General features: G+C 39.5%; 1 protein-coding gene across 2 annotated transcripts in view; it reads right to left on the bottom strand.

Annotated features, from left to right (window-relative positions):
* Positions 1-27681, bottom strand: part of KCNH5 (potassium voltage-gated channel subfamily H member 5) — a 149974-nt gene that overhangs the window by 34287 nt on the left and 88006 nt on the right. For both annotated transcript variants that reach the window (XM_048947624.1, XM_048947625.1), the window contains 2 exons: positions 19827-20026; positions 8158-8410 (listed from right to left, as the gene is read on the bottom strand). In XM_048947624.1, the coding sequence (XP_048803581.1) occupies positions 8158-8410; positions 19827-20026 (453 nt within the window). The remainder of the gene's footprint in view (positions 1-8157; positions 8411-19826; positions 20027-27681) is intronic.

Below are 27681 nucleotides of genomic sequence, written 5' to 3'. Positions count from 1 at the left end.
CTCTACTTGTATTTCTGCTTCAGGTATCATATCTAGTAACTAGACTAACATTTCTCATGCAGCCTGTGCAGCAGAATCATCTCTCAGAAACGTTGCAGCATTTTCATTGAACTGCTTTAAAATAATTCTACATTTTGAGATGCTGTTAAAATGAACTGCAATACATAATATTCCTGATACAGTTGATAAAACAAGTTGCCTTAAAATGCTCTCCTTATCACAGAGCATTTCCTACAAATATATAATTTATCTAACGTTATGTTTCAAATTACCCTTTGCAGTTAATTGCCCTTCTCTCTACGCACAGTTTAAAACCTGTTTTGCAGACATACTCAGCACAGTTACATAATTTATAGAAAACAGTCCATTTTGGAAGTGCACAAAATTGCTTAATGGATTTGCTCTCTGAGGTGGACACAGGACAGAACTGAGCCTTGGTTGCAGCAACTGCAGACTGCAGTTAAACAGAATTCAGTAATACGATTTTCCTGCTGAAATGTTAGCAAAATGCTTCTTTTTTTTTTCTTCTTCTTCTTCTTCTTATACTTAAGGTAATATATAAATAATTCAAGCTGAAAGCAGTGGATGCTGACTCAGAAACTGTGCAACAGAACATTCCCAAGTCACAGACAGATAAAATCACCATTCATAAAACTGAGATCTCCTCATCTTCTGCAGTTCAGTGAGGCAGGAACGATACTGCGTTCCTCTGAATGAGGCAGAGAAGATAAACTGCATCTCTGCACTCCTTCATGGGTCAGCAGTCAGTGCACTTAAATGGGGAAGTGAAGTGACAACTTAAAAAGGTAAAGATGGTATTTGACTTCTGCCAGCGCTCACTGTTTCGCCAGAGGTGACTATAACAAACCCAAATGCTTCCTTTAAGAAAGTGTACTTCAGAAAGTACAGAATCTTGGAAGCAATTATGACTTTTTGAATTTGTTTCTTTCCCCACACCCTTCCAAGTCTCATTTGCTCTTTGTGAACATGTAAGGAACAGTACTGTGTAAAAACACCCCAGCAGATTCTCCAAAACAATGCACGCTTCCTCATAGATACAGAGATTAATGCACTGTACTTCATCCCTGTAACTGCAGTTCACTGAGTAGAGAGCAGTAATTATTCACTCAAGTTTTATTTTTCACAGTGTAACTAACGGGATTTTTCCTCTTTCTTAGAATTGTAATTAAAAATATACCTGGTAGGTTTTAAACCACAGCTACTCACTTCCACTGCTGCAGGTTGCTACAAGCACAGCATGTCTTGTTCATCACTGGTCAAAATGCATAGCTAATGGTGGTGACTGTGTTGAAAAATAATTTATTGCTGCTGAGAATTTGCTCTATCAAATAGCTCTTGATTCACTGTGCTTTGTCAATATCTTCTTGTTTCCATGGAAATAAATAGAAGGCATTACTTATGGAGCAACCTATGTATATGTCCATACATTAAATATACACATGAATCCCTACATATATAGAGAGGATTAAACAATATGTAACTATATAGTTGATAATTATATTTCTATATGTTATCATTTTATATTATGGATAACTCTGCCACACAGAAGCGGGGGACTGATGTTCTCCACCACCTTGCTCCACGGACTGAGTTTCCAGCTTGTGAGACTGTAGCTCATGCCTAGACATCTCAGGTAAGGCTATATGAAACTCCCCAGAAGCTGGAAAAGGGAACGAAAAAGTCATTGAAATCAGAGACAGGAAAGACTCTCTCTAACTCTCAGAACTCCTGTGCACCTATGAAATGGCAAAATTTATTTTCTTCAGACAGAAATCAAGCTAAAAAATATATCAGTAGAAATGATAACTTGATAGAGCTTTTGGGAGAAAGCCTGGATGGACAGTGAGAATAAATTCCTGATGGAAAACTGCACTGAGAGGAAAAACAAATAAAAGGGGCAAAGGTTTCTCCTTAAGGCGATAGCTCTTGTGGACAGGAGCAAATTTGGAAAATATATGCGGTGCACTCCTAGCCAATAGAGGCCAGCCATACTATTCCCTCTTTTAAAACATTTCCCAAGACCCACCAGTCACACTAGCAAAAGCCAGACATGATGAATAATGTAGGCTTTCCATCAGGATACGCTTAAATCTTCTGTTACTTATGAACAGCAGAGGCAATACAGACCAATTTTGTTGCAGAATCAGTAAAACTGCATTATACATAGAAAACATTCAGCTAATTTGCTCAGGTACCAATAGCCACGGAATGATGGCAGGTACACAGAAATGGGGGTCAGGAAACAAATATCAAGTCCCTGCAGCCATAATTGCAGTGCTACTGGTACATATATTCATACAGATACATCTGTCTGTGACTATACAACTGCAGTGAAACCTCTGACTGCCAGACAGACATATCTCAAACTGATGAAAACAGCTGATGAGGAAGGAAAGAATTTGCAGTTACTTGCACAAGCCCACAGCTCTGCAATCATTGGGTGAGCAGGTAAGCAGCTCCTTGCCATGAGACATTGGTAGATCCAACTATGAGGAAACAGGATAAGAACTGGTGCAAGCTCACCAGCTGTCTCCTGCCAGCTAGGATGTCATTACTTCTTGTGAGCACAGTCCATAATATGCAGGGGTGACTACCAGACTGTGAGACAGGGCTCTGTGCCTTTGTGGAGGTTCTGGCCAAAATTTCAGCCTTTCCTAGGGTACCCTGAGGAGCCAGGGTTTATTGAAAACCAGTTCACACCATTCAGACATCCAGCTTGATGGGACCCCATATATTAACATGTGAAAGGGCAGAATGAATGGAGAAAAGAGCACTTTTCAAAAGATTGTCAGAATAGTCAGCAAAGAAACATTATTAACTGTGCCCAACGTTCAGGTCCATGCTGGCAAAGGCACTTTACATTATTAAACACAGTGCAAGCTTCTCCATCTGCATCTAAATACACAAAATTAATGTACCCTTCGACCAGCAGTCAGAAACTGCTAGAAAAGGGAAAGGTCCATATTCTCCTGCTAGTGATGGGTTAATGGTCCCCATCTCTCATACTTTCAGCACAAATCTCCTCTTCATTTTTTTTTTAAGAAGCCCCAGCTCTTCATGATGGGAAATCTCAGTTTTGATTTGATACTTAAACAAATATCCATCCTTCCTGACTGAAGAAATGAACTTGAAAGCATGACCATACCCACCATCTTCAATGCTCATAAGGCAAATCACATTGCCTCAGACTGTTAATCTGATTTAAAAGAAATATATCATATGATTGCAAAATAATTTTTTCTCTTGCACAACCAAGACTTTTGAGCTCCTGGGTTTGGCAGTGAAGTATGCAGGTCTAATTCAAAAACATCTCAATTCAGTGGAAGGAATCTTTCTGACACTGGAGGCTGCAGATTGCATCTAAAGCACACCAGCTGGCACTGAATTAAGATTGATGCCTTGTATTACAGTTAGCTATGGTGCAGACAGAGACAGAAATATTTTAAACTTACGAAATGATGTGAAAAATTGAACACTCCCTTTAACTCTGTCAGTAAGAGCTAATAACACCTTTGAACAAGTAATAGTAGGAATAAATCTTACATAGTACTACGCATGTTAACCCAGACCTGTAAAATAGGACTCATTTCAGGAAGTATGTTGAAGAAGAGCTGCACAGTGCAAAGCTGCACATCACACTGCGACTCAGATCAATACTCCTTTGAGCACAGTACAAAATATTTTCAGATTCAGCACTTGAAAAACAGCCTACATCACCTTAATTATTGCAGTCCTGCTGGCTGAAAAGCTTTCCTTTCTGAATCATTTGCCTATTAGTTAATTTAGAGCGTTAACTCACTGCAACAAAATGGAGTTATCCTACAGATGCAATAGGACATAGGTAATAATGTGCACCTGGTAGCAATCTACAAAACAGCAGTTCTGTAGATTGCTACCAGGTGCACATTATGAAGCTGGGGAAAGTCTCAAAACCAGCTTGACTTATTTTACTTCACTTAAAAAAAACCCCAAAATTACATAACGTTAAGCTGATTTTAGGTAAGGACAAACATTCTACCTTCCTTCCAAATGAGAGGTGACTCAGGCTGCAACTATAGTAATTAAAATCACAGAATCAGGTACTAACACTAGGAGATGGGATTGGACTGGCAGTTTTTCACACCATACAATACATCATACATGGTCAGTCTTGTCCTGCATGAAGCACATGTCCAGCTGAGTAACATCATGGAAATTCAAAGTGTTGATGCATGGATCCCAAATTCTGAATTACGAATGTGTGCGGAATAGAGTGATGGAGCCTGGCTTGTCTAAGAAGAATAAATCCAGTAAACAACACTGTTGCACTGGGACTGTATGCAGAATATGCTGAGAATTAACATGCAGCACATGAAGATAAAGAACAACTCAACTGAATGCATACAGGATCAGGATCCTAAGTGTGGCTGAAATACAAGCTATTAAATTTATATTCATCCTGGCTTGGCTATCAAAATTGAATCTGTTCAGCAGCTGCCCCCAGCCAGGATTTCAGTGCTCAATATATTTCTATCACTACGCAGTTTGAGCAATAGTTTTAATCAGTTCCTACAATCAACGCTTGAACATGGTGAGTCATTATTTCTTCGTTGGCAAAAGGACTCCTCTAAGCCTTGCTGATCAATCTGCCCGCTTGAAGTTACTGCACAATTCACACACACTCAGCCATGCTTATAGTGGGAGCTGCAAAGCAGCTTGCAGGCACTGGGCTGGCACTGCCCCGCACACAAAACTCCTGACCACGAGCAAATTCAGGTTAATTGTGGCAGGGTGAGTTGCTCAGTGCCCTGTGCCAGCAGATGCCTTGTGCCATTAGAGGACTTCACACCCCTGGTCTTTCCTGAGATATTTCTGCTGGGAACATCTCCCGACGCAGAGCAGTGGTAGATTGGCTGTTCACTCCTGCTAGAGGTGGTGGACAATTACAGATGTGCCTTCTCGGGGTCACCTCTCTCACTAGGAAAGTTTGGTTAATTGGAGACAAGACTGTTTGCACTTCTCCATTATCCTGGCAAATGCATATGAGGTATGTGAAAATGACTGAATCTGGTTTTCCCCAGCAGAGCAGCTCCCCTTAACTCCAGCTCTGAGCATAGTGCTCATTCTGCCAGAGCACTGGTCAGTGCTTATGAAAGGCAGGAGGCTGTCCCCAGGAAATGAAGACACCTAATGAGGGAAACACCTAATGAGGAGACACCTAATTGGACACCTGGGTATCTTCATTAATGAGTCCTATAAACTGCAGATCTCTGGGCTCAATTGGGTTCGTTTTCTTACTCTACCAACTTCTGTAATGGTGATCACTGCAGTAGCTGGGCATTTAATTACACACAAATGAGGACAAAACGGAATCGGGAGAATGAAAATATAATGATGTAAAGTTGACTGGTCAGTCACTGTGTTTCACCAGTTTTCAAGCACAAGATGTGCCAAGGCTGGGGCCCTGGAGGCAGCAAAACTGCTACTACACATTTTCTCTATCTTTTAGAGCCCATGAATAGCACTTGCGTGGGATGCCCAAGCTCCTGAGGACACCATTTTAGCAAAGAGGGAGGCTGTCTGCACTAGCTTTCTATGGCTGCAATGGAGGGAGTTGCAGTCAAGGAAGATGAAGTAAGGAAAAGCAGCAGTGTTGAGGAGCAATTTATGCTGGGATCCAAAGGAGGACAAAGCCCTGACCTTTGGAGAGAAGCATGAATGAACATGAGGGTCAGAGGATCATGCTCTTAATCCATGTTGATGCACCTTCCTGATTGATTATTCTAAGAAGATATCAAAACTTCCCTCTACAGGTGAGCAAGGCAAAAAGAAACCACCAACCACTTCTCTCTGCAATGCAAATAACTACAACACCTGGATGAAAAACACTATTGAAATAGTAACGGCACAACACCAGTTCCTTATCAAGCTTAGGAAATGGATTGTTCTACAAAGGAGCTATGTGTCCTCCTATTCTCCTTCTCCTACAGTAGAACATAATAAGGACCAGGTTCTGAAGGATGTTTACCCATTTTCAATACAAGTTACTGCCGAATGAGGAGGACGGACAGACTGGCAGTACAACTCCCTAAGCCATTTTTTCCTAGGAACACCAGTGTGAAGACATTGGAGTATTCAAAGTAATCTATGTGGGTTTTCATGTTTGGAAGAGGTTTTTAAACCTGGTCTTCACCTCAAGCAGTATCATTTCCCTTGTGCTTTAACTCTTGGGGGAGAAGAGATTAAAACAAATTTTCTTCTCTGCTGCATGATAACACAGTTGTTATTTCAGGGGCAATTGACGTCACTCTAAATGTCTCCACGACTACATCTGAAAGAGATTTCCTTCCACAAGTGAATTTTTAGGATACATCTCGTAGTTTCTCAGTACACTGTGGTGTTAAATAACCCAAAAGAAAACTTCTTAGCGTGCCTATGATTAAAATAAGCAGTTTATCTCACTCTAAGTCACAAATACGCATTCTTCCAGTCCCCACAGTACACAATGAACATAGCTCTGAGTCCACAGATCGCCTGCCAGCAGCCATGACAGAATCAAAGTCACTTTTGTTAATTAAAGATAATTCACTTTAACTAGATATGGTTAAAGGGCTCCCTAGCCAAATGAGGAATAAGATAGGTACTGGATTTACGGTACATACAAGTAGGAAACAAAAAGTTCTCACTGTTATTTCAAACACAATATTCATTAGTAAATGCAATAAAGTTTTGCATGTAATCCACTTAGCGATGTCTTATAGTTCAGTAAATTATATATTTATTGTTTGTTTCACTCTTGTAGCCTGAAAACCATTTTGTTTGGTTAAATACTGCCACTTACTCTGAAAGCTTTTCTTTTTTTAAATAGCTGAAAGCAAACAAAAGAGATCCTTTCATCACCGAAATTAATAATAAAAGTGAGATGGCCCAGCAAGCTGAAGTACAAGGAGTATTTTGCTAAGGAAATTACAGACTTAGGAGCTTTCACCATGACTTCACATCTGAATATGGAAACAGATTCATTCTTACATTAAATTTCTCCTGTTAAAAACCTCAGTATATTCTAGAGAACCAAAAGCTGCAGTAAGTATATGTGCATACCCTGAGCATGTATTCTCTATACATAACCAGTGCTGTCCTTCGTATCTGCCCACTTTCCACATGCTGGCTCAACTCTCCAATGCCGTCATGACCCTCATTTCCCAGCAACCATTCTCATGAGGCACAAAAGAGACCCAAGGTGCCCTCTGGGTCTGCCCTTGCATGAAAGAAGCAGTGCAGAAGTTCAGTGACATGAGTGGTCCCACAGCTCAGTACCAGCACTTGCGTTTGCCTTCAGAGAGCCGCATCTCCAGTTTAAGAGAAGCCAAATAGCTAATGCTCAACAGAGATGAGTTCTACAGTAAACAGATCTGTTACGAACAGCCAAGACAAACACTTTGCAAGGAGAGCCATTCATTCTTCATCCATACTGTTATGTCTCTGAGGACAAGTCCTGTCTCAGCACTGGTGCTGGCCACTCAATTCCACCTTTTGCTACAAAATTCCCAATCCCACATAAGTTAGTGGGGGGTCTGCATTTGGCTAATTCCCACCTACTCCTGGCAAACCAGACACTCCAGAGTAATGGTGGGGTGTTTAACATAGAGCTCCCCCAGCACTCAGAATTTTCATGAATCATGCTGGAATATATGGTGCACCTCTATCTCTTCACACAGACACACTGAACTGTTTCTTCACTAACAACAGTTTTGCTTCCTTGAAGATACTGTTTGAAGGTATTATTCTTGGCTAGAATACAGACAAATAGAAAGCCCAGTGCAAAGGTTAATGTGGAAATCCTCCTGAGAGTCAGATATAAAACACTGTGCATTTCCTCTAGCAGACTGTTTAAAACATGCCATTCTCTTCTGCTTAGGGACACTTTAGCTGTGACCAGCGAACCATACTAGGCAGAACAAGCATTCTCTATGGAATAAAAAATGAAAGGTTTGCTCCTAGAGCAGTATCTCTTGAGAACTAACATCCTTATCATATGACAACCTCTAGCCTTCTGTAGTCTCAGCTGACGTAAGGCAAGAGTAGCAAATATTCAAGCCTACACAGAACTCAAATGTATCCCAAGCACCACCATGTCCACAATAGAGATCACAGTACCTAAAATAGCCACCACCTCGTCGTCCTGGATGACTTCTAGGGATCCTGAGACCACGAAGCAAAGAGCATCAACACTCTCCCCAGCATGATAGATGAGGTCCCCCGGGGCGCAATGGATCGTCTGAAACTCCACGGCCAGGGCTCTCAGGCAGCCATCGCTGGCCAGCCGGAAGGCAGGATGCTCATTAAAAACTTTCCGGTTTAGGTGCACACAAATATCTGCTCTCATGTCCTTTGGGCAAATCGAGAGAACCTGAATGAAAGAAAGACAAAAAAACAATCAGCTGGGAACGTGGCAGGGCGGCAGCGTGCGCTTTATGAAATAAATGAATTGGTAGTTTCGTCTGGGCGGATCTTAAGCTTCTGGTGGGAGTTTTATCTTGAAATGAGGTAGTATTAATTTTCTACCCATCTACTGCTTCAAAAAACACAGGTAAAAGTGTGGTGCTATTCTGTTACCCTTTCACACTTGTTTTCCATAATTGCAGGTGGCACTGCTTTGTCTCTGTCCCTCCATACTTGGTGCCTAGACCATCCACCCACTGCTATGCTCAGTCCCTGCAGGAGCACAGGATGGACACTCAGAGCTGAAGAAGCTTGAAGATATGCAAAGGCAGACCACTCACAATCCAAACCAACAGATTTAGTCGCATCTGGAAACCTAATCTTCAAAAGTGTTGATGCAGGCGAGCACTTACCAACACGTATCCAAACATACCTAGGGTTTTGTTTCAGCACTGTACAGACATACAGTAAGTAACCTGCCCAGGAGGGCTTACAGACTAGAAAACCCAAAGAGTTTGAGCTTAGAGCAAAAAGAAAGTACTAGGAAACCTTATGAAATGTAAAGTAAAGGCGAATGAAAACTGCCCAGCAAAGGTGAAGATGTATTTACTGCAGATCAATTACATAAGGCCTTTAAGTCCTTACCTTCAATAGCTTTCCCTATCGAAACAGTAAAATAAATACACCTGAAGAAAAAAATGAAAACCTGTGGGTGTTATTAGGCATGTAAAATGTTTAGTATTTGCACATCCTCCTAAACACACCAGCATCCTTACAGTTCTGAAATGCACGTCTCTCTGTGTGGAAGCTAATTGCCCTGAGAAACATACAAAACCTTGTAATGTTTTGCTAGGTTAAATAATGGAAAAAGGAAGAAGATGAAGAGCACTCAGAGTCATGTAAAGAAGAATGCAGATCAACAGCACTTCCTAATTCCTCATTCTACAGAATTTATCTGGCAGCTTGCTCTGCAGACAGTTGGTGAAAGAGGGGCACTGGGTCAGTGTGCTGACTAACATTGAAAATTAGCAAACAGAGGGAGACTCTGGAAACCCTAATAGACTTAGAGGCATATTAATTCAGAAGTAAAGTCATGACTTTCATTTTTGTTTAACACTGAAGAGGTATAAAACAAGTTATTGTAAAGTATTCCTAGAAGATCCAAAAGCATAGAATGGGAAAACAATGATGATGATTTTCTAGTTTAATCTAGACCCCTTCTTGTCTCGATAGATCAAAGTGTTTTGCTGTCAAATACATAATGAATGCAAAAGGGTGAAAGAGGAGGAGTTCATCCTCTTATTCTCTGTACTATGACAGCAAGTTTGCACATGGATGTATGCTTTCCCAGTCTACAAGGGGTTATGCAACCATATGTACTAACTTCTTCCCATTATGGGTCAGCTCATTCATACTTTTCATACTTTTCATATCAGTCCCAAAATACCTGGTAAAATTATAGTCTAGAAGGCCTTGATTTAATGTTTTTAAATTATATAGGTTAGTTGTACCAATGGACAACTCTCTTATAAAACATGCTGTTACTGAAATGTGTTTTGTTCGGATTTCATCTAATAGCCAGTGGTTCGCATCACCTTGCTCTGATAAAAAACTTGCAATCATCAGAAATCTCTTCCACATCTTGGTGTTTATAAAATACAGTCGTGTCAACTCTCAGTCTCAAATAAACAACAGAGATGATGCTTCTTGTGTCTAACACTGTAATGCACAGTATCTCCTTGGAAACTTCCTTGTCTCACTTACAACAACCCTCCCAGATATCACAGGTAATTAGTTTGTATTTGATTTGATAGAGACTAGGTTAATTTTGCTTAATGCTATTTTTCTGTAACAAAGTGTTGTACAGAACAGGTTCAAAAACCATAAGCCTGTTTTATCGTAAAAAATTAATAATAAACACATCTGACAAGACATATTCTCCATAAACCATCATTTGCATCAGTAATAATATCTTCTCTGAGTCACTGGTGAACGTATTCTGTATCACTTTTTCCATAATTTTATGAGGAGCAAATGTCAGCTTTACAAATTTACACTCACCTGAGTTATCTCATTTACGAATAGAAATATGAAGACACCTTCATTTTTCTAGTTTTAAAAATACATTTGGATACTTCTGAATCAAACAGAAAGCTAGTTTTTATTTTCAAATAGAAACATGCCACCTTTCTTCTTCACAAGAATAACTGCATGAAAAAATTCTGCTTCCTTTGGCATCATGATTGATGATTTTTAACATTTTTATCTCCTGTTGGGTCTAAATCATTGTTAGGAACTTTTCATGTCTCTAATGCTTCCACTAATGTAACTGCTTTTGACTTAACAAGGCCATGAGCTGTGAATTGTCCAACACTGTTCTTAACAGAAATGTGCGTATACACGATTTTGATTTCCAAATTCTATCTTCTAAGCTTCCAAACTGCAGGAACAATAGTTGAACGATGCCTTAAATGCATCTGAAATTGATTAAACTGTTGCAGAAGATGTTACTGTAAGACTCATGTATATTCTAAGACCCTTCGTCTTTTGAAGGGTAGATGAACTGAGCTGGTCAAAATGAAAGTAACTTGGATGCAAAGAAGCATATTGTTTCCTCACAAATACAGAGTTAAATACAGGTTATTAAATGTGAGAGCTCAAAGCATTACTCTTTTTGTAGTCAAAACAAACATATCTATCATCACACTTTGTCAAATAAAGAGCCAGAAAAAATACTACTGCACACAAAAAGCCAGTCTTAGCATAATGCAGGGATTTGCTGATGTTGTGATAACATGATTCTCCTAATGACATATTACTGAATGGAGATACATGGAGATATCATTTATCAACAAGTACAACAGTAAATGAGTAACGATCCAAGAGTTAGCCAGGGATGAATATTCTTAAACGAGACTTCAGTTTTATTGCCTGCTACTCTGCTAGTACTGAGATCTAGCATCTGAGAGAATGAAACAGATGACAAAATTATAAGAAATGCTTAATGCTGAAATATTTGGTAAAGAGGCTTTGAGCAATCAAGACAACTGCAGACACATATATGGGAGGAAGTAAAAGAGCAGAGACAGATGATCTCAATATCAAGGTATGTGTTTAGTGCATGCTGCAAGGACAAGTCTTCATGAGCTCCAAGCTGACTTTGCAGCAACACTGTTTGTGTTTACAAATACCAACATCAGGAATTCAGGAGGAGTCTCAAAGAAACCATCAGTTTCTCTGATATCACTTTTAGCCATACTGTAAAAAGGGTTTGTTGGTGACACAGAGTAGGAGTAATTTTCCTGTTTCCACAGTAAGAGCAGAAAATGATAAAATGAGCACCTCAACTTGAGAACTTCTGAAAAAGATGCTTTATTGGTAACACAAGAATCAGACATTTCTCTTGTAAAAGGCTCTTAAACGAGACATCAGCATTTTCAAGTTAGCATGCAGCTAAAAAGATAGAAAGGAAGAGCAACGCAGTCATAGGTGGGTCCTATGGTTGTACTTACAGTGCACAAATGCACTTACATGATTGTAAAAAGAAATTCAGTTTAAGGAAGAAGATAACCTGTAAAGCTCAATCTATCATTTCTCTTTTAGCGAAATGCCTTCAGCACTTTTGTTAGCAGAATGAAAGTTCAGCCAGGACATTTGTTTGAATCCTTGTTTCTGCAGTGTATCTAGAAACCACCAAGACAAGCTTTTGAAGAGGAAATTTCCTTAGAGGATTCAAGACCTTTCTCGGTGAAATCTGCAGTTTATAAGTAAGTCAGGATATTAAGGCTGCTGACTGTAATGCTTTACCAGCTGATGGCTTTGGAGCACACAACTTAGAGCAGCTGCCCCCAGGGACCTGATACTTGTGTGCTGCTGCAGAAGCTGCTCCATAACAAATCTGTGGCCACAGACTTCACAGTCATCCAAACATCATTAAAAAAACCAGAATCTGATAGTTTCCATGCGAAATTGGAAGAGAAAACTGAAACCACCCTAGAGGAAAATCTGATTGTGTAAGTTGCATTTCTAACTAGAAGAAGCCAGGATCCATGCTGCACGTGAACAGTACACGTGTATCCACAAAGATCTGAACCACTATAAAGCTGAGAGAAGACAAAGTAAAGCATAGAATAACATTTATCACCTACCTTCTTTTTGTAGGAAATTAAAACTCCTCAAAGTCAGTATAAATTGCTGAGTTCTGTCCTAAGCACTCACTGCTCCTTGGCATTCAGCTGACACAAAGCAAAGTGTACTCAGTGTGGAGACTCAGCACTGCCACAGTAACTAGAACATCCCATGGCATATCCAAAATGCTGGTGGTAAGTGAAACGCTCCTGGTTGCTGCTAGAGATTGGGAAAAGCTCTGGAAGACTCACAGGGAATTGGCATAAGATACTTTGCTATCTTTTCCACTTAAAATCTGGAAAGGGGGAAATAAAATTCCTAAGGAGGTTCAATTTGATTTTTTTCCTCTCCCATCCATCTCCTTGACATACTCAGGCAGTTTAAGATAAGCCCCTTGCACAGTTCAAAGGGCTCTACAGGGAACAGAGATCATAAAGAACTCAAAGAAAAGCAAATGAATCGAAACAAAAACTGTACAGATTAAGAATGTGTCAAAATAATAGCTTTTAGGAAGGGTTTAAGTACTTAAAAAAATCTTTGCCAGCTAGAAAACACTATGGGATGGCTTAGCAAATATTACAGAATCTGTTAAGACTTGTTAACAAAGAGGACAGAAGCCAGTGAATCACAAATGGTATCTCTTTGTAATTCTCTTTCAGCACACGAAATTCTCACTTTCTCAGGGTTGTACTAGTGGATATATTGATTAACGTTCAAATGAAGAGCTTAGACAGTCTTAGCAGAGGAATAACAAGGACTGTTTTTTAAATGAATAACTGCAGCAAGTACTGGAGATATTCAGTAATGTCAACTTCAATAATAAATAAACTCCTATGGCTTCTATCCTGCCATCGTCCAGATCGGTCTTTTTATTTTCTGGACTTTCAGCCGTATCTGGCAGTAAATGAGGTCAGATCTTTCCAAAAACCACACCACCTTCTAGGCACCTGACCAAATTATTCAGATTTTTAGAAGTTTTTGGCTCATTTCAGTGTTGAATTCTTTTGCAGACCAAGCTAAAGGTGTTACATTTTGCACTGGTCTGGAGCCAAAGAGACAAAGGGAAGAAAACAGCTGATGGGCAAATCACAGAGCATTTTCCTGTAATAAGCCGATAATTTTGGAAGTAGCTCAAAGGTGATGTGTGGAACTGAGCAGTTATTAACCCTGCATGCATTAGGGTAATCTTTAATACATCACTGAGTACCTTGGCACCAAGAACTCAATCTAAGCAGCAACACTGTGTTTCATTTTAAATTAACTGTCTAAATTCCAAAGTCACGTGGATTTAAACTCTCACATCTGAAAAATCAAGTTTAGTAAGCTAAGCTTGAGTTGTTTTCTTATTAATGATACATGACCTAAAATAGTGATCACAATGGTTAGGTTTAGTAGAATATAATACCGAAGCTAACCACATTTTAGCTGAGACGTTAGAGACATTAAATTATCTGCTGATCTCTACAGTACATTAAATTCAGTATTGTCAAACACAACGGGATCCAGCTAAAGGTCTGGAAAACTGCAGAAAGATAAGAAGTATCAAAATTTGCTGTAAGGATTGAACTGGTTCTTCAGTACAGAACATGTTGAGTTGTCTAATGCAAGAAAAACGTAGCAAGAACAACACTAAGAACATCCACTGATGGGCAAAAGTAATGGATCACAACTTGTCTAAATTTCTGTACAGTTAAAGGTTTTATTGAGTTTGGTTTTGCAATAATGTCTGTCCCAAACACAATCATGACTTTCTGATGAGGCAGAAGATAGCACAGTACAGGGAATTTCATCATTACAGTTATGGTTTTTTAGGTGACAGAAAGAAAAATAAACAACAGAAATAATATAGTTAACATCAAAGAATCAAGTCACAACACTGTTTAGATTAACAACTTTTGGCACGAAAGTCATCCTTGGAAGAATGGAATTGATCAACAGTTTTTATTTCATGCTTCTGCTGGAAGTAGCTTAATTTTTTAACAGGCAGCATTTTGTAAAAATATCATTCAAGGAGGAAAGTTGTAAGAAAACAGATCTGAAGAAGACAGAATCAGAGAATGCTGAGGTTGGAAGGGACCTCTGGAGGTCCCTGAGATGTGATCATTCCCCAAGGTGTGGTCTTTGGAAATGACAGTTCCTCTATCAGCAACATGCCCTTGGTGGTAATGCTCAGGGAAACACTCAACCCATCCACAGCAGGTGATTCTACCCCCCAGGCAAAGAGTTCATGAGCTGCCCTACAGCCATCATTTATAGAAATGGCATTCACTCAAGTATGAGAGGTTCATATTTCAACCTGCGTCAACCCAAACTCAGCACATCCAAGATTGTGGACAATCTTTTCTGGCTCTGCACAGTGCATACTGGAGGTGAATCATCCATACCATTCATTAAGGTGAAACACAAAGCCCCACTGGTGCACAGACCCCGTGCTTGGACCTCTGCGAAGGACAGTGAGACCCTGACCGTCTCTCCTGCAGCCCGCTCTCCAAACAACCGTGGATTGCAACTGTACCTGGTCCTAGCTCAGCTCTCTGAGGTGAGGGGAGACTTCTTGTTCACCTCGTCCCGATCTGCAAGGAACGACCAACAACCTCGCCTCTACAACGAAACAAAAATACTTGTCCAAATGGTTTTTACCTTCCCTCTTCAGCATGGGATTGTGGGTAGCTGTCACGCCTAATTTTGTAGATCTCTGGCCATGAAGCTTGGAAGCCTTGTACATCAGTCATCCAGGAGAAAGTCCAGCCAGCAATTACAGACACCTCTATGTGGTGGGGCACCGTAGGAATGGCAGCCTGATTTCCCTGTTTTTCTCTGGGTGTTGGTAATTCTTACTGTAGCTCTTGAAAATCTTACTGAGAACAAACATAACTAAACTGCGCTGTACTTTGTAGACTAATGTTTAATAAAGTTACAAACTGTGTCTATTTGCCATAAACCTATCTCTCCTAAATGAAAGCTTAGTGGGCCAGTAATGAATAGTTTTAATACTACTTTCCCAGATTTCCTTTTCAGTCATTTCAATGTGGAATTGGCATTCATTTGAATTGCCAGTGATGCTTAGGTTCAGACTAAATAGAAGCATTTTCTTCTTCCAACCTACGGCTTTTCTGAACAAACTGACTATTAAAACATGATAAGCATTTATTTAATTGCTTTCTGAGCAAATCCTAAGCCATACAACAGCATGGAGGTCAAGAACAGAAAATCTCTGACATTTCAGAATGCTATCATTAGATGAGACCTTGAGACATCTGTATGTGTATGTTAATGGCTGTTCTGCTTTCACATATAATGACCTATTTCTCGTAGAAGAGCTAATATCTATGAATTTTTCATTTGCAGCCTAGTAGATTTCAATAAAAACTTAAGAGGTTTGAATTCAGTGTGTGTTTCATGGATTACTACTCTACAGATTTTTTTCAGCTGCTTAAAAGTAACAATATGCAGAGAATGCACTGACCTGTTTTATACCTCTCTCAAAAAAAAAAAAAAACAAACCCAAGAAACACATTCTGCTGTGTCAGAAATCCTGTTTAAGTATATAAGGGTTTATTAGTTTTTTGATGATTTTGGTCATTATTAGATGAATAACCCCAAAACATACAGTATTAAATGTAAAAATAAATTCCATCTCGTCTGAGCCAGTGTTACTCCAGGAGACAGAGTCCATGTGCATGTACTACATACATCATCCTAGCTGTCAGAGCAGGGCTCTAACGTTCAAGTGATTTAAGATTATAGATCATAGGCCACTTGCTTCCCCTTAAGTAATAATAATAAATACACTAATGCTTTTAGTGTCATTGTTAATTCCTTATTTGTGAACACTCAGAGACAGGTTGAAGTGCTGTGGTTTGAAGATTGGATTTGAAGATGAGCTGTGCCCAAGGAGAACAGTGAAGTCTAATCTGTGTGCTTAAGGCACCATTGCTTCGGTGTGGAAGATCAACACCTCTCCCACATGTAAACACAATCAATGGAAGCTTTAAAACAAAGTTCTGTTTGAGACAGACATTTCCCACAAGCAGCAAGGACTAGATTTTCATTAATTTTTCTCCATGCTAACTTCCACTTTGTCTTCGCTGCTTGTCTGATACGGACTCATCCTTTCTGGTTTTAGCTAACATCTTATTTAGAAAAGTGTCATTCAAAGGTAGATATGTGAGTTCTGACACAACACATCTACACATGTTAAATGGTAGTAATTCCAATCAAACTGTACTTCAAATTCAAGTGCATGAAGTTAAAATCTTTACTTATCAAAGAAGCACATACACGTGCTTATTTTTAGTACCTCAAATTGCTAGGATGGTTCATCACCATAGGAACCTACTGTAACACTTCTTACATATATTAATCTTCTTGTCCTCTGAATTTAGATTTCAAAACAAAGCCATTTCAACATGCTGAGTGACTGAATGAAATGTATTGTAAATCTGTGGCAAGTGATGTTGCAAAACACATTCCAGTGTGACAGTGTAGGTATATTTGGAACAGTTTAGGATGTAATAATGTACGTTAGGTTTAAAAACAACCGTGGATGACGGAAACTGTCTGACGGAAACTGGAAAGTTTAGAAACTCTTCACTAATTTCCACGTGTTGTGAGCATACGTGCTTTGCAGGATAATAAGCTTAGTGAAAGACTTAAAAAGAACTGGAATGGGAACTCATTTGATCCAAAAATATCTGGACTACAGACTGGGTAGGATCTCACTGTTGGAGCTTTAAAATCCGGACTGGAAGGAGCCCCGAAGGCAATGACCAGGCTGCTAAGGTGAGCAAGAGAAGCTAGTCAAGACCTGGGTCAGTAATCCCCTATTCCAACATACACTGGAGCACTGTCTGGATTTAGCAGCTCAGCTGCAGGTGCAGCGTAATCTTGCTAGCCTCACTATGTTAATGGTAATAAATTTAAGCCTGTGTACCTTGGAGGTCTCTATAGCGTGCTTCCATCCACCTGATGCTCTGGGGTTAGCACAGATGGATTCGATTTAAATGCAGAGTGCCTTAAAGTGGACTTGAAGGGATAAAGATGGAACTAATGGAAGAGGAATGCTCCACCCTACAAGACTAGCCTCTGGAACTGTACCACTGTCCCCCTCAACTCTCAGCTGGGATTTACATTTTCTAATTTGTCTCAGTGAAGCATATCACAACACTGTCCAGAGTGGAAATAAAGGTAGGAAAACTGTTGTGTTATGAAACAGCTTTCTACCCTTCTTCCAAAACCAATCTTCACTACATCAATCTTCAGTTAAGGTCCTGAAGCCAAAAGCAAACTGCCTTAAGCTCTCATACAGACTCAGGGATGCTCAGTGTGGGCACTAAGGGCTGCTGGTGCTGTTGCTTTTGCAGACTTGCAGGCTGTAGGGGATACAAAATACCAACATATTCAAACCGATGCTCAAGTTCTTACGTTTATCTCGTCTCTGTTCTTCTGCAACACTGGCTTTTCTGGGAAGTTCGATTAGATCCAAATACTGATGTCCAGATGCAGAGGTTCCTGAAATCCTTCCACTGTTATAAATAGGTTTTGGATCCAGGCCTAAGTTTAGGCAAGTCTTTACCAAGGGAAAATTGTTAAAAACCTAAGTCACAGATTTTACAGCCATATCAATTATCTAGCTAAGCAGCCATTACTGTCTTACAGACCAGAGAACACTGCTTACCACAAGCTGAAGATTATAGCTCTAACTGCATTTTTATAAGCTATAAAACCGGACATGTGGAAACTATGGAAGGAAATTTCAGTAATTAAAGCATAGGTTTTCCTCATTAACTGCAGAGCATCATTAAAATCTAATGAAACTGTGGCAGAATAATACAGTATTCTGGCTTAACTACAAGGAAATAAATGCAAATGAAAGTTCCATTTTCACATGTTTTTTAGTTTACACTGTAAGACTGAATGCATTTATTGTAGTTTACAATAGAAAAGCTCACTTCTAACATTGTATGAGTCAGCATTTGGAAGTTAGGGTATTAGTGTATAAGAAATTAACATATTAAGGAATGAGGCATACTGAACCAAAAAGTCAAAATCTGTATTAATTAATATTGTTATATTTGGTATGGTAAACTGAATTTCATTGCAGAAAATGAGTATGATAACTGTTGTTGCACCAGCATGATGTAAAACTAAATTTGTCAGTGTAGCAACTTTAATTTTGCATGTCTGAACAAACTGCATCATCATCCCATACTACACAATAGATTTAGACAAAGCAAGAACTTCAAAGCTCTGTAAACACTGTACATTTTAGGACATTAATTTGCCGTGACAATACCTTGCCCTCCCTCAGAAAATTGCTTTGTAAGTTCTCAGGCAGCAAAACTTCATGGAAATTGGAGCCTGAGAGCCTAACTTCAGCTGATGTGTATCAGCTCTACAGATGTCGAAGGAACATCACCAGTCTCCAGCAATTCTAAATCTTAAAATATTCATTCTAGGCACTACAGGTGGAAACCCTCCCATCTGATTCCAGCTCTCTAAAACATCCAGCCCAAAGCTAGGTAGACTTCACTACACACCTCTCAGAGAGAGAAGCTCAGAGGACAGTTCACTCGGTCCAACCCGAAAATGGATGAGACACTGTGCAAACAACCTTTTCCTTAACAGACCTTTGAAGACACCTGAATAACCACTCCTTTCTGAGGGCAAAAGTCAGGTAGGACTTCCACCCAGCACAGCTGACAACACTACCGCATTTTCTGCATCTTCATGGCAACCAAAGGCCTTAAGTTCTAGTTGAGAGATTTCAGCTCAAGATCAATCTCTGCTGCCATTAAATGTTATACTAATTAGGCTGATGGGAATGTCAATGTCCTGGACATCAGCAGAAGGTCCAAACCAATCAAACTCATTTCATTGCAACTCACAGATGCCAATACTTTTCAGAAAATACTGATTAGTGTAGGTTTGACATTAAATTATGTCCTCAGATATAATTTGAAGATGAATTTCCTGTTGATTTCAATAATTAAGTACATTAAAACTGTTTAGCGTTTTGGCAAAGCAAGACTAGAAAGCAGAAAACATTTACCATAATGATAAAAGGCAAATTTCCAAAGTGGCACAATCACCATTTTTGACAACATTCCATTTTTGGTCCAACCACAACCATAATAAGGGAGTAGCATGCAGTTAAGAATTTGTTAGTAAGTTACATGCCGTTACACAGTTCTGTTTCAAAGAAAGCATACAATATATACAAACTCTATCTAAATTGTTACCTCATGTACTCATACCTTCTCTGTGTCAATTCCTTTGGACATGGACCAGGTTGAGACAATGTAATCCATGACTCTTTCACTAAGGCCTTTTGGGACTTGATATAATTTTAGGAAATCTCTCACATTGTTCAGCATTTCATGGTATCGGTTGGTGTTGGCATACATCTGCTGGAAAATTGTGGTGACGTTTCCAAAAATAGTTGCATAAAGAAGAGCTGGAAAAAAAAAAAAAATAAATCACAAAGACAATTAAAAATAAATATGCATGCTCCATTAAAATGCCAGTCACTAATGATTTCAAAGACAGAAAAATGGCATCAGCTAACAATAGAAATTCCCAGGTGTATGGCCAGTAGGACAAGAGGAGGACAAGGCAGAGCAGGAAGCACTCCCTCAAAGCCACTCTTGGCATTACCTTCTTTTCTGGTTTGATTCTCCCCTTTCTAAACATGCTATCTTTACTTTCAAGCGTAGCCTGGTGAGTTGTTCTAAAGAATGACATGCCGTATTCAAGAAAACCACACGTTCTGAGTAAGCCTTTCCAATTGATAAGGCACCATATTCCGTATACCACTGCAAGAGCGATGCGGTGAAACTCTGAAAGAGGACGGTTGATATCTGAAGCCTAAATCTGACAAAGCACTCAAGCAAAACCATAAATGTACACCTTTGCTCATGCTATCATGAACGGTGGTGGATTGAAAGATAGTCTTAAAGCCAAGGAAGTTTAAAGCTCCTTATTGAGTCACAATATAATTACCCTTGCAAGGAAGCCCAAAATGACATTCCTCCATTAAGCAACACAGGTTTTGCAGAAAACAGAATTATTCTGATTTCTCATAATGCCAATGCATGGCACTTCACTTCTGCTCTTGACATTATCAAATACACAGAAGTCTGCCTGTCATTTTTAATAATCTTTACTCAGAGGTACTGTATACTGAAGTTCAGCTATGCATTTCCACATTGCATTTAAAACAAAACAAAACAAAACAGAAATGGCAAAGAATAACCCATTGTGAAAGGAAAAATGCTTTCTGTCTCTCAGTGCATAATGTCTTCCCTCAATACAACACGTCTATATCATTCCAGAAAGCTCACTCTGTTTCACAGTTATTTAATATTGTTTATCATCCCTACTCGAAAGATGGCATTTTTAAAGAAACATCATGCTTTCCTAAGGCCTATTCGATATAAAAAAAAGTGTATTTCCATATCGCACTGTGCTTCACTACATTAGTATAAAAATTAGATGCTGGAGTTCATGAGAAATACAACGTTCGCTGTTTCATCACAGTCAAAGGGGTTTTTTGAATCTCAAATGACAAGACTGTACTGAATAAGGTCTTACAGAGAGGAGTGTAGATGAACAAGCTTTCAGTTTTAAAGAGCACAGCAGATGAATACTCTATGTGATTATGAAAAATAAAGCTCTCTGCAAAGGGCAATTAATTCCCCCCCACCCCCTTGCTTTACTGATCATTGTTTCATGTTTGCTAGCCACTAAAGGGTTTTCCATATCTCTGTGCCCACCTGTACAGATAGCAACACTTCTCTGAGTATATGAACATTAATATCATGAAAAGTTTAGGATGGATGGATGCCCCCTGCATTGGGTTCTTTTCAGCTTTCTTTGCTCCTCTGGATTTTGCAGCTGGACAAGCTTGACAAAGTACCACTTCCAAGTGTGACATTCTTCATCCTTCTGATGTGCTCATTTATCTCAAACTCAGCTCATCAGATATGTGAGCGCAGAACATCTCCCTTTCTCACCTTCTGATGATGCAGTGTTAAAATGACTCCGACCATAAAGGTAAAGAGAAATCAGAACTGGCCCCACAACCCTGCCTTTCTGCATGACTGAAATGTATTAAATTCTGGAGCTATATTCACATTCTGTCATGTGAATAAAAATGGCAGTGCACTCAGTGCAACCTGGCCACGTAAACCCCAGGAAAAGACACAGGCTGATTGAAAACGTGACACAGTGCCCTGTTAGATAAGGAAAAAAAAATACTCAGCTCTGATACTTGCCAGGCTGGAAACAGTTATGTGTGCCATGGCTAAAACAGCTTGTCTGAAGCAAATGGCACATACACCCTCCTCTGCAAAAATAAAAACTCTTTGGCAGGGAATATTTGTAGCAAATGCTCTGCCAGAAGAGAAATTCTAGCTCTGTGTCTCTTAATATAGGATCCTGGAAAGTTGTACCTAAAGAGAGCACGTCTGCTCAAGAAATTAAGGATAGAATAAATAAGATTGCAAAATCTGATGGAAACATTATCCCATAGAACTCCAGTGAGCCAGAATTCACAAGCCTACAAGCCACAGAGCCTGCATACAAGTTACATTTGCTTACAGGCACTCAACTTGAGGATGGGCGCAGCAAACATCACAGAGAGGGGCCGGACCAGGGAGGTGAGCTGGTTCTGCTCCTCAGCTGGCTATTCTCTGCATGGACAGCTGGCAGCCTGAGATGTGTGGGCACTGCTAATGGGCACTCCTCAGCTTATAAGAGCTGAAAGCTCTCTGTAAGAGACCCATAATTTGCAAAGGAACACTTGCTTAATGAGCAAATGTCACAGGGGCAGGTGTGGACACTACCTTTAATAAACAAAGGCAGAGGAGCGTTACTGAAGGCCTTTCACTTTTGGCTGGATTTTAATTATTTTTGGCGGGGAGAATTGGAAGCAAAGATCATTTGCAAGAGGTTTTGAAGCTTATAAAATACTGTGCGACTCCTGAATGCACGAGGATTTAAGCAATCTCTAAAATCACACATACACTTCAATAGTTTTAATTTAGTCTCTCCTTTTGCGAGAAGCTCAAGCAAAAAGGAAGAAATGATGCCACACAGGCTGGAGGGGAAATTACTTTAGCTGATTCCTTGAAATGACTGGCTAGGTCAGACACCATTTATTCATCTTCTCTTGAATGGGTCAGAGACCTCCATAATTCTTCTGTTTCCTACAGACATGCGATGCTCACTTACTTAATTGCCCCATCCAGGTAAATCTCAAACAGTCTTCACAAGATTTCATACCGATCCATTTAAAATAATGATGTGGAAATATTTCTGCTCAGTCCTAAAGATGGATCAACTGTTATCTTAATTTCCATTTTAACTCTTCTGCGTTAAAGAAGTGTTCCCTAAATTATACAGGAGGATCTAAGTGGTACATATTTTTATGTCTAAAATGTGTGTTGCGCTACTATACTCATACAGGCATAAAACATTTTTGCATGATTTAGCAACAGTGTTATATAAAAATTTAGGACTGTTTAAAAACAAGGAATTTTCATTAAAAAAAGAAAGAAGACTCAGATTTACTGAAATTATCCCAAAGTATTTCAGATCCCCTGTTATCCTGACTGTAGGTTAAACAAATCCAAATAGGAACATCTGCCTTCACGCATTGAAGACTTGACTGAGAAATGAAATTTTCTCTATGGTGTGCTTTATGATAAAGTATTATTTAAGGTTATACAATATACTTTTAAGTCAATTTCAAAGAAAGTGAAGCCTCAGTTCTGGAAAAAACATGGATACTTATTTTTGCATGCTGCAGAGGCTAGCTGCACCTTCTTCAAAGAATTTTTGGTATTAGGCACTCTTCTAAGATTATTTGATTAATCTTATAAAAGATTGGAGACATAAATCCAGCTTTGTAGATACTACACATAATTAGATGCAAGCTCCAAATACAAATGTGTGAGCTATTTGAAAAGCAGAGCAGTTTTCTGTTACTCCTTTCCTCCATGCAGTCACTCAGACTGCAAAACAGCTGCAGGCAGTGCAAGTAGAAAAAAAAAAAAGCAACAACCTCTTTCCTCCTAGTACACCTGCAGTCATATCACTGCAATTTCTGTGCCAAATAACCCAATGTATTTATCCTCCCATAAGCCACACCAATGCCTTGCTATGTCCAGCCAAAGACCTGGACTCTGCAGTGAATTTCAGCACTGCACTTCCCATCATAATCACCTGACTGCTAAAATAAGGGGAGTGCTGGATGCAACTGTGCTCAAGAAATTATTGCACCAGCATGAATCCATCACCCATATAGCCTATATGCTCTACATACAGTTCCTGCATCCAGATGTATGTCCCACATTGCCAGCACAGGGAGGTGGTGGTCCTCCATGCACTCATCTGTCTCACACTGCTGTCCACAGAAGATGTACAGCTCCTCCATGGCTCCAAGTGAGATTCACCCCTGCTCTCCTGACTCAACACTTTCTGACAACACAGTTATGCAAACTCTAAATTAAGAGGATAATGATAATAATGATAGATTTGTAAAATCTCTGCTTGCACTGATGAGATATTTGACAAGAACTAAATAATTATGTAATTACAAGGATCATCAGTAGTAAACTGTAGGAACTGACACTTGCCTGTTCTTTTCTTTACATGGGCTGCTGTTTGCACAGCTGAGTGGAACAGCTGCTTTGGATGCAGTCACACATTTTGCATACTTTCCTCATAAATTCTTATAAAAACAAGAGCTTTCAACTGCACTTGTGCAGTCACTAATTTTTAACAGCAGCATTTTTGTTTATAAGAGCACTTAGAAAAAGGAAAATATTTAGTTTAGAGCTCTGATGCCTCTTTGCCATGCAAATGTGATGTGCTATATTTTGGGACACAGTTCCAATCCAAGACAAGCCAAATTGGTACAAAGTACACTACCATGGTTTGCTGAGACAGACTTCAATTAAATTAAGGTTTGTGTTTCCCATACCTATTAGCATGTCCAGCTTCCAATCCATAGGAAGCAAGCGATAGCAGCAGAAGTTGGCTAAGGTTCCTTGGCAGCATAGACAGAAAAAATACCTCCTGAATTTAAGCACCAAGGGCTGCCTAGGTCTGACAGTGCAGCTGTCTAAGCAGCTTGAGGTTACAGCTCATGTACAGTATCTTCCCTGCTCAGCACACCTTACCACAGTCACCCCATGCGATTAGACCACTCTGTGCTGCATAGCCCTGCACGGGTTTAGTGATCTTCTCTTGGCATTCATATGCAATTTCTGGCATTTTCTTTCATCTGAAAAGCTTTGCCATGTCTTGATTCTGCTTCTTCTTCACTGTATTATTCCATGGAGGTGAGCAAGCAGGCAGACACAGCCTAAAAACGGTGGTGGCTGCACCATAACAGGCAGCAGGACAAACAGCATAACCTCTGTTAACTGAGCAGCAAAACCTCACATCACCTGAAAAATCTGTCTTGTAGTGAAGGAGCCTTAACTGTGGAAACTGTTTCCCTGAGACCTCTGCTGTAAGAGACTGAGAGGCTTTTTCTACCTATTTCATATGCAGTAGAAATTGGACCTAGTGGGTCACAATCTCTGGTGGTGACAATTGGTGGAGGAATATTTAAGTTTCCACTTATAAAGAGTACAACATGAATAGAGAGAAGCATAAATTGTTAAAATGAACTAAACCATTTCTTAATACTAATGCTTTTTATTTTTATTTCTCCAGAAATCCAACACCTCCTCACCAAACAGCCCATCTAGTATTTGAGATGCTGCAAGAAGTCCTCTGCCATAGTAAATGTTAATACTAAGGCAATCACTTCCCAAAAAGCATTGAAGTGCAAAAGGAAAGCAGTGAGGAAGATAACCAAAATTCATGAAAATTATGTTCCCCATGAATGCCAGCAACTGCACATCTCCTACACTTTGCTCCCTTTCTCCTTTATCATTTTCTCCATTTTGAATATTATTCTTAGCATTGCCTCATTTCCATGCAAATCTCCATCATTTCAAAAAAGTTTCAGCGGTGCCTGTCAAACAATCACCCATCACAGAAATCCTTCACATTCCTTTCTCCATCAAAGAATAAAAGCTGCTTTTCTGGAGCAGCTGGTCTTCAGTGTTTTTACTGGCTAGTGCTTACACCTGTGGATTAAAACCATCCCATCTGTCCTCCTCTGTGTCTCCTTGTGTCAGACTTGTCACCAGGAGCAAGTACAGGCTGCATAGGACCTCCTGAAGTACAATATGGAAGGAAGCATGGGAACCAACAGTCTCTCAGAAGTAATCATTTCCAGGAAAAAAAAAATTATCTGTGTAAAGTTGGCAGCTGTCAGTATTACTGTATGAAACAACTTGACAGCTTGTTGCTAGATTTGGGCTTTGGGTTTTCATTTTTATTTATTTATTTATTTATTTATTCTTTTTCCTACATTTTTCCCCCCTTTCTTCAGTATTTTTAAGGGATTTTTTTAGTGGAATACCAAGCTTTTGTCACATTAAGATAAACCCAGGACAGCAATGTTGCTGGAGGCAGGATGCCAGAACATCACTTGAGCTCCAAGGTATACTACCTAAACTGCCTGTCTTGTTAAAATACAATAGGAAATTTGTAAACACACCTTCCAAGTACTTAACTGCAGTGGAAGATATTTCTAGCTTCTAGCTCTCTCCTTCCAGGCTCCTTTTTTCCCCATATGCCAACATAAAAAATTTGTACCACATACAGATGATGGTGTGCAGACACTCAGAAAGACAACATGTATCTACACCATGTAGGTATGCACAGATATGACTGTATGTGTAAGTAGAGGTGAACATACAGTATGAATGGGCTCAGGCATTCTGCAACCATCACTCTTCCTTCTAGTCTCCTAATTTTCTCAGTCTTTCTACTTCTCCCAGATCTAACATTGTTTATTTATTTAATTAGATGTTCAATTTGCTTCTCAACACAATTAATAAGAAAGGAATCAGAACAATTAGGTAAATGATCTCAGCTATAAAACACTGGCCATGCGTGGCCGTGAAAGGTAAGGAAAATACAGCAGTTAGCATAACAGAGTATCACTTGCACAGTAACTTCCTGAAAACAATGAGACTGAGCACAGGTAAAACAGTGCTGTTTCTAGGCAGTAGTTCCTTCCTTCTGTATTTTAATTAATCAGCCTGCAGTCCCTGAGGACAGGTCTTGTATGTAATTAAAGGGTATTTTTAGGAGGAAGAAAACGAAGCACTTAACACTGTTAAATACTAAAAACCTCCAATCTGGAGGTGATGCTTACATCCCGTTATTTTCAGAACAATTCTGCTTTGTGAAGTGACCACAGAACTGACATAATTGAACCAAACGCTGATTCTCACTCATACAAGTCATCCACACACACAGAAATGTCCCCTCACATTTTCTTTTCTTCAAATTCAGGATCTGGACAGAACAGAGCAAAATTCTGTCTCTGAAGTTTTATGTGCTGATGTTGAAAGCCTGTCTTAAATTAAGTGGGTCTTCCCTTGAAGTAACAAGAGGACAAAACAAAAAGTAACCCAGAAAGACTTTAGACAATTCACCTTCATGTTTACAAAACTGAAGTAATTTATATCAAAATATTTTTTCCTCCTGTCTCGATTTCCAGCCTTTAGAATGTAATCAGTGGAAGAAAATTCCATTTTGACACAAAAAATGTGTTAAGAGCACAAGAAAAAATGGAGCACTCACTACACACTGCTCACAACCTTTATCTCAGTATTGATTTAGCTATGGTAGATGCCAAACTGCCTCTGGACCAGATGGCTTCTTCAGGGACTTGGTGGTAGTTGTTCTCTAAAGCAATTATAGTGAAACCTAGCTGCAAAAACATGTGTGTTTTCCACTTCTTAGCCCACATTCATGTTTGCCAGTGCCACAAACTGCTCCACTGATGAACAACAGTGTGGTAAAATGACATGCAATCCTCTAAACGTACTTCTGCATTTTCCCTCACAAGAACATAATGACAGGCAGTAAGGTGAATGCAGAACTAGACATCAGCACTCCAAAGGTCACAGACAGGACTGTTTTCAGATGAAACAAAAGCTGCCTAAATACTACATCAAGCATGTCTCCCACCAGTGC

The sequence above is a fragment of the Lagopus muta genome, chromosome 6 (genome assembly GCF_023343835.1).
Source record: "Lagopus muta isolate bLagMut1 chromosome 6, bLagMut1 primary, whole genome shotgun sequence".
In the NCBI taxonomy this organism is placed as follows: Eukaryota; Metazoa; Chordata; class Aves; order Galliformes; family Phasianidae; genus Lagopus; species Lagopus muta.
The sequence above is the reverse complement of the archived record's forward strand: the minus strand, read 5'-3'. Positions and strand labels throughout refer to the sequence as shown.